Here is an 8,373-nt window from a genome sequence, read left to right as displayed (position 1 = left end):
AAGGGGTGGCAGGGCTGGGGGGTCTGGGTCAGTGAAGGGAGGCTGGGGACCTGTGGAAGGGAACAGGGGCACAGTGAGGCGTGGAGGTGAACCGGTCTTTGTCCTCTGCCTGCATCAGGGCTTCAATGTTATGTCCACCCCAGGGAGCCCAGCGAGGACGCACTGGTGTCCAGGCTGGAGGTGGTAACCCTGCCCAGCCGCCTGCCTGGGGACCTGCCTGTGAGGAGTTGTGCCCGGGAGCTCCAGCTGCCTGTTCATGAGTGGCCGCACACGGGACCTGTGGGGCAGTTTGATGTGGGTGTGGTGGCGTCATTTGGACGTCTCCTAAGTGAGGACCTTATTCTGCAGTTCCCATAGTAAGTGAGTTGACAGGACATCTATTGCTGCCTTGTTAGCAATCCTAGACTCTGTTTCTGAGTCAGCACCTGTGACTTGTAGCAGCTGAGGTCAGCTTCTTTCATAGAATGGTTAAATTTGGAAGGGACCTTAAAGATCATCTGGTTCCAACCCCTGTGCCATGGGCAGGGACACCTTCCACTAGACCAGGTTGCTCAAAGCCCCATCCATCCTGGCCTTGAGCACCTCCAGGGATGGGGCATCCACAGTTTTCTCTGGGCAACCTAGGCCAGTGCCTCACCACCCTTAGAGTAAACAATTCCTAATTTCTAATCTAAATCTACTCTCTTTCAGTTTAAAACCATTAACCCTCATCCTATTGCTACACTCCCTCATAAATAGTCCCCCCCTCATCTTTCCTGTAGGCCCCCTTTAAGTACTGGAAGGGGCTATAAGTTCTCCCCATAGCCTTCACTTCTCCAGACTGAACAACCCCAACTCTCTCAGCCTCTCTTCATAGGAGAGGTGCTCCAATGTTCCTGGGTTCACCTCCTTAGCCTGAGCCCTGCTTCCATTGTTGTGAGGTTCATTCTGTAACACAGTGATGTAGATCTGTGCAAATCTTCAGCATAAGCATAATGTGTTTACCTTTATTCCTCTCATCTCCCTTTCTGTATTCACTGAGAAACTGAAGGTTGTATAGTGTGAATTTTGCTTTAAGTGTATATTTAAACCGGTAACACTTCAGAAGGTCTGAGGAATTAATTCTTAAAGTAGTTTCAGTGTAATAAATGTTGTACACCCATTTACTTATGGGTTCAGCCTCAGGTACTGTTGCTTTCTAACTTTAAAATATTTCAATTCAGTGGCATGCTGAATGTCCATCCCAGCTGTCTTCCACGATGGCGTGGTCCTGCACCAATAGTCCACACAGTGCTTCATGGTGATAAAGTGTCTGGGGTGACAATTATGGAAATAAGACCAAAAAGGTAGGTTAGATGTGCTTCCCAAAACCACTCACTGCTTCTGTTGCCTCTCAGGACTTTAAATCATCACCACTTAAGTCATCATTTAAATCATTCTATGTAATCACTATTTATTTTTTTAATATGTGTGTGTAAGTATTTCAGATACTTAGAAACTTTCATCTGACCATATGAGACTTGCCACAAGTACAGTATTTTAGTGAATGTGTAATTTGCACTCTAGACTCTCGGCCCGTTCTCTGATTCCTAGCATTATTACAGGGACCAGACAGAGAACAGTCACACAGCTAGATGGATAGGCTTGGTAAGATGCGACAGAAAAGATCTGTCTTTCAAACTTCAGAGTTGCCTGTAAACTCCTGTAAGTGAAACAGAGGACAAGCAATTGCCTGTATAGGGATGAGAGGGAGATAGTATGTTTTAGTTTCAGCACAAACTCTGCCTTAAAAGGCTTGTGAAAACACATTATCATAGTTATCTTTTCTTTCTTAGGTGATTGTCTGATAAGAGATCTCAGGAAAGTGCAAAACAACTTTCTTCTGAATACTTCAGGTTGTTTCTTCTGAGATCTTATGCTTCTGAACTGTAAATTGTACATTCATATCAATCTCAGTTTGCTGAGGTGAATCTTGCTTGTCAGGATATATCTGATATGCTTTTCCCCGAGTTGTCTTGTGAACCAAACATTATTTGATAATGTGTGAAAAATAAAGTTTTAGAGGAAAAAAAAGGGTAATTAGTGACTGAATTAATGTATTGAATGTAGACTTTTGAACTGCTAATTGAGTTATAGCTTCTCCAGTAAACTTGTATGTTTTCTGCCTTATAGGTTTGATGTAGGTCCAATTATTATGCAAGAAGAGTTTGCTGTTCCTCCCCGCTGTACTGCAAAGGAACTGGAAGTGGTGTTATCAAAGATGGGTGCAAACATGGTAAAGTTATGCAAGCTCGTGTCACTTCTGATTAGTACCTTGCTTTTAACACGTGTAAAAAGAATTCTTTTTAATCTTGTTCTGAGTTGACTGGAACTGTTAAGAGGAGAGCGATCTGAAGCTTAGTGTTTGTGAGCACTTTGCCATGCTGAGAGGAAAGCTGAGTGGTATGTGATAAGCTGTGAGTGTTGGTCCTGTGTGTTGCTGTTCTGTGTCTATTCAGTGAAGAACTCGAGTGCTTTCTATGGAAACTGTGCAGTTTCTTCTTTCATTGAAGTGAATATCTGCTTTTTTGTCTTAATAATCAGCATTTGTCCAGTTCTGGGATTAATATCAGGGAGCAGATAATCCATAAAGAATACTTTATTTTTTAATTGTGATTCAGTGGGAAGGATGCCTTTAGTGTGTTTGTGTATATGATACAAGTCTTTTGAATATACTGACCCAACTTTCTAAAAGCTCACAAAGTTTCAGTGATGAAAAATTAAGTAACATATTTGTATGTCTTGGATTTACTGTTAATAAATATAGTCTTACTTAGCTTTGCTAATATTCTATACAAAATTTGATTTTGCAGCTGATACAAGTTTTGAAAAACTTGCCTGAAAGTTTAAAAAATAAAAAAGAGCAACCGAAAGAGGGAGTAACATTTGGTACGTACACATCATACTGAATGCAACTTGTTCCTTTTTTCTTTTATCAGTTGGAAAAGTACTGTGCTGGGTTATTTATTTAATTTTTTTTAGATAACTTTCTGAATATGGTCTCTTCACTGCCTTCTCTGTCTTAAAAAAAAGTCGTACAGGGGGGAAAACCCTTCAGAATTCTTCAGACTTACTACATTAATGGTTTTTTTTTCCACTTGGATATACAATATCAAAATCACTAGTGATGTCACAAAATCTGAGTGAGTTTGTTATTCATTATTGTTGTAATGCAGACACAACAGTGCTTGTAAACATATGTTATCAGTTTGCAGTGCAACTGGTAAATAAGAGGACAACTGAGAATAAAGTATAAATAATCCAAATTGAGGTTTTTACAAAATCTTTTCTCCAATTGTTGCCTTAAGTACGTATGGCTAGATGGTAAACCTGCCATTGGTCAGGATAAAATCAGGTTTAAAGTAGGATAAAATAGTACAGCTATTTGCTTGCAAAAAGATGCAAAACAACATATGAAGTCATCTAATTTATTTTTGTCCCTCTAGCTCCTAAAATATCTATAGCGAAGAGTTGTATAAAATGGGAAGAGCAAACGGCTGCACAGATAATTCAGTTGCATCGTGCAATAGGAAGTATGGTAAGACAGTGGATTGGTTTTTTTAACCCTTTTCTGTCCTCTAGCATGTCTGAGTTTGGTGTAGATATTTTAACTAAAAGACAAGTTTAGTTATTTTAGCCTCTAAAAGCTAGCATGCATTTTAAAATCCCAGTGTATTTTAGTATTAGAGGTGGAATTAGTGGGGAGGAGAATTTTCATGAACTCGATTCCAAGTCTGAAATCGGCTCAATAGTTTTGTTATCATTTCCTTAGCTCTGGGATTTCCACTGATGCATTTGAGAGGGTTTCAGACCTCTATAATGACATCTTTGCATGACAGTAAACAGTGCAAACAGCTATAGTAAACACCTTTGCAGCTAGTTGCTTAAGTCATTACTGCATATGGTAATGGTTTGCTTGTCAATGAGATGAAGAAGAACAAGGGAGACTAGATATAATAAGGAGGGTCTCTTATCTGGACATACACCTAAATTTTTCCCCTAATGTTGTTATCACAGGTATCTGGCATAAGAAAAAAAACTAGGCAATTGCCTGGAAATTGTGAAAATATTCTCAATGTGTCATCTGCTTCTGTTTCCAGTTTCCTTTGCAGACGCTCTGGAAGGGTACTACTGTTAAACTTCTGGATTTTGTGGAAGTGGATAATATCCCTGGTTTTGCTGGTATTTACTTTTAAATTAATCTGTTAAGTTAAATTTTCCTGTCTTTTCAAACATTGACTTGGAGATCGTACGCAGTTGTACTAAACAATAGCTTTAAGTACTGCTTTCTGAAACTCCAGTAGAACTAATTCAGTCTCACGTATACTCAGAGTGCAGTAAGTTTCTGTGCCCAAAAGTGAGCATTAAATGGGTTTTAAGGACATTCTTGCTTTGCGATTATGTTGAGCGAGCAGTAAGTATAGTTCTGTGAATCCTAAGATTGGAGGATTTTAATCCTCTGTTTAGGAGATCATCTTCTAATGCCGTTGTCTGGGGATCTCTCGCGAGGAAAGCTGTCCCTGTGTACTGTCACTTAAACCATTTGCTGTGGTAGTCTGAGTCTGAGCGCCTTGTGGGCTGAGTGCTGTGCCAAAGCACGCAGGGCTTAATGACTGTTTATGGATCAGATGGGGAGCAGTGCCAGAGAGTGACTGTTCTGATTCTCCTCTGCTCATTTGGGTATAATAGAACACAGAATACAATAAAATACTTTTGAGCAAAATAGTGACTCAAGATGATTATCATGCTTCAAAGACACATAAGTGTGTTAAATTTTGTTCTGCTTCTTGGCATAAAAATGCGAGACAATCTTGCTTTGCTTTTAGATCAAATATTAAATGACTGTGGAGCTGTTCCTGGTTCACTACTGTACCATAAAGTGTCCCAAACGCTGATAGCTCGTTGCAAGGTAGGTTTTTCCCATTTGTTTTTATATTCACTGCCCTAAAGATGAGGTTTTTAGTATTTGTGTTACATAACTTTTGCCTTAATTGTCCATTGTTATTCACTGAACTAGTTTAGATTACCATCAGTCTTTTTATTTGATACCTTGGAGAACTTTTAATTTCCACTAAAAGGCTTTTCACTTGCAAGCGAGAATTTAACTTGTAACGTAAACATGATGACATGAAATAAAACATTCTGTAAGCCAGACTAGTGAGAGCTAAAGATAATTTTAAAACATGGAAGAAGCTTACTGCCATTTTTTTTGTCTTTATTTTTAGGAAGGCTGCGTTGGAATTAAAACAGTCGTATTAAAGAAGAAGCTTACAGCAGTTGACTTCTACAACGGATATATGCACTCTTGGTTCCAGCCAAACTCAAAAACAGTTCATCGTGAATGCAGATTTCAAACACTCAAACTTAGTGTGGCAAAAAAGACTCTGAAAGAGAGGGCAACATTGGCACAGGATATAAAACAATAGATGTGTTTTAAAATGTGGAAGATGATGTCTGTAAGTTAATAGTAATATAAAATATTTCAATGCCCACCTATAACATTCAACTTAGTTAAGGGGCTTCCTCCCACAGTGTTTGATCTTGCTGTCATCTGCATGTTTTCATCATGGGTTCCTGATGATACCCATTTCTCTTTCCTTCATCAGGGAAGAGAATCTCTGTGAATGCTGAAGATTGTGAATAAATCCCTGTTTCCACTGTTGAGTAATAAATTGATTTTTATACAATGTTTTCAATTTCTTTTTGAGGACTTTCTGTATAGTTTTCTTCAGGTATAAGTTCTGCGCAGTTACTTTAAGCTGGAAATACAAAAATTCTGTGCTTCTCTGTAATTCAGTATTTAGTGTTCATTGAGACTCTTAGATCATCTAGTTGGATTTTTCTTGTGGACCCTTAAACTACCTTTGCATCACCACATTGAGATGAATAACTTAAGTCTTAGCTGGGAACATCTAGAGAATCTTTTCCTGTCCATGATAGTTTTTCTTGGAGTCAATTACACTTAACACAGAACATCCCTTACTTCTCACTGGAATTTGATGCCACATCTTTATATAATACCATACCTGGAGCTGTGTGCAGTTGGTCATATGCCTTTGTTGGGGTTGTTTGCTAGGTGGGGTTTTCTGAGGACTCTGATGTTCCACCTGATTAACCTGTGCGATCATTGCCAACTTCTTAATTACCTGTGTCTTCCTTATTCCTTTTGTGTAGTCTCAGTCTACAGCTGTCTACTTCCAGTGTGCTGGAATTCAGTTTCAAGAAATCTTTGATTTAGAATCCTTTTTGTTTTCATATCCTAGAATATATCCCACTTAATATTTGTGTGCCATCCATCGAGAAAACTTATGTTCTACTCTCATACTTTCTCTCTGATGAGGGAGAGTTTTTACGTGATGAGGAGTTGCTAATCTAATCCATGCTTTTCCTTAACCTGCCTTTGGTTAATAAGATGGATCATTTCATGTGAAGAACCCCAGAACTGACAACTCTTACTTTCTTGTCTTGGAAGTAAAGTAGCATTGTGAAGATAAGAGCAAACCAAAGACTGGCTGCGTCTTTGGAGCTGCTCTCGTGTTAGTTGCTTGACTTACTCCTGCTTTTTCTGAATACTGCTGAGGCAAAAGCAGAGCCACTGGAGCTATTCAGACTTGGGGAGGTGTAAATATGAAGCTGTTAGCTGTTAGCTTCATATTTACAGCATTATCACTGAAATTTTGGAAGCCTCCAAAGAAAAAAAAACATTGCAGAAGTTCTGTAGGCTCGGTGTTACAACGGTTCTGTTTTCCTCATGCTCATCAATAAATGCCAGCATGTCCTCTTCCACGCATCCTTTTGGCTCTTCAGACTTTGCAATGCATGGATGTCTTTTCAAGTGGTCATGTCTGGAACTTAAAGCTCAAGTCAGGTGTTGAGTTCATGGGACTTATAGCAAGGTGACAGGAGCTTGATGGGCTTGAGCGTGACTCACTGAATGGAAGAAAGCAAAAAATTCTAGAAAAATGTGTTATATAACATGGATTAAAATGTTTCTGAAGAAGCATCTGTTAAAGCAGATGCTACAGTACTTTTCTTCAATTGCCATTGGTCCAACAATTAATCTGCCTCTGACAGGTTTTCCAGAACACATGATTCCCCAAGAACTCCAAGCCTGCGAATCAGTCAAAAGCTGGAGACAACGGCAAGGCGGAAGTCAGGCTCCCGTGGAGAGTTCTTGTCTTTGACCGCAGCCTCAAAGGTGTGATTTGTGCTGCAGAAATTATAAACCTGGCAAGTTTTTTTCTAAGCAAATAAGGTATTTTAGTGCTTCGCTCCCTCTTACCTACTACTTGTAAGTAAAGGTTGTGAAATCATTTTGCTTTTACTCTAGTCTATGAAAGGTTCGTTATCACCTTACACCAAGAGAAGGGATGGTGGATGGGTTGGTGGATGGGTTGGTGGGGCTTTTGTGGGGCTGGTGGGTGAGTTTGGGGGATTTCTGGGCTTTGTTACATCACTGGTCTCAGCTGGGTGGCTCGTTGCCTTGTGTTTTCCCAGCTGGAGCTTCTGGGAATCAGTTTAAAGAACACTCATAGGCATCATTAGAATTCAAATGTACAATTTGCTGAGGATAAGAACATTTTCTCTAAAGCATCTTCTCCATAGGCAGTGAGGTTTGTTGACACGAATCAGCTGTGTGGTAGGAGTCTGGCCTCAGGCATAGATTGTAGCAGAAGCTGAATTAGCAGAGAAATAAGTAACAAAAAAAACCCCACCCAAAAGCAAACCACCACAATTTATAGATAATTTTAAGCACAAATGAGCAAGTATTTTGGAATTATGAGAAGTAAAGTATTTTAGTTATCTCTTAGCATGGGTAGACCCAAATTTTCTGATGTACCAGGTCTCCAGGGACTGGAAAAGGAATTGTTGTTCCTTATGACCTGAGCAAAGTGAATGGTGAGATGTGACTCCCACAGAAACAATAATGTCAAAAGTTCAGGCAATTTAGGGTTAAAAGTTTTTAGATGACCAAACTGTTAAATCAACTGCTTTGTTCCTAGGAATGACCTTTGAGGAAAATTCCTTGAAAGTTCTTTAACTCCTTTGTTTTTTTGGAATCTGCTCTGGCATCATAAAGTTGATAGCAAAGAACTGTTTCTATCCTTTGCGTCTCTAAAATGTCACGGAGCAGAGCAATGTCATTGCTGGGTGGTATGAATGCTGCTAGTTGGAATATCAGCGTTCCGCCAGCAGTGTCTGTGTTGGATGTTAGCATCAGAGAGAACCTGTAGGGCAATTAGTACATCTCTCGCTGACAGTTTTAGCTTGCGCCTTGCGTGAGATCTATTGCTGTTAGTCATTGCTGGCAGGTGGTAATTTCAGATCTTAACTAAAGCATAAAGCAGCAGCGAA

General features: G+C 39.6%; 1 protein-coding gene across 1 annotated transcript in view; it reads left to right on the top strand.

The window, feature by feature from the left end:
- MTFMT (mitochondrial methionyl-tRNA formyltransferase) overlaps positions 1-5,701 on the top strand; it is a 10,668-nt gene extending 4,967 nt beyond the window's left edge. Inside the window, exons 2-9 of the mRNA XM_009887450.1 lie at positions 144-356; positions 1,203-1,325; positions 2,152-2,254; positions 2,832-2,907; positions 3,465-3,556; positions 4,119-4,200; positions 4,845-4,927; positions 5,244-5,701. Of these exons, the coding sequence (XP_009885752.1) occupies positions 144-356; positions 1,203-1,325; positions 2,152-2,254; positions 2,832-2,907; positions 3,465-3,556; positions 4,119-4,200; positions 4,845-4,927; positions 5,244-5,444 (973 nt within the window). The 3' untranslated portion in view covers positions 5,445-5,701. The remainder of the gene's footprint in view (positions 1-143; positions 357-1,202; positions 1,326-2,151; positions 2,255-2,831; positions 2,908-3,464; positions 3,557-4,118; positions 4,201-4,844; positions 4,928-5,243) is intronic.
- The last annotated feature ends 2,672 nt before the right edge of the window (positions 5,702-8,373 follow it).

This window comes from Charadrius vociferus, unplaced genomic scaffold, assembly GCF_000708025.1.
Source record: "Charadrius vociferus isolate BGI_N301 unplaced genomic scaffold, ASM70802v2 scaffold190, whole genome shotgun sequence".
Lineage (NCBI taxonomy): Eukaryota > Metazoa > Chordata > Aves > Charadriiformes > Charadriidae > Charadrius > Charadrius vociferus.
This window is presented reverse-complemented; position numbering and strand designations above follow the sequence as displayed.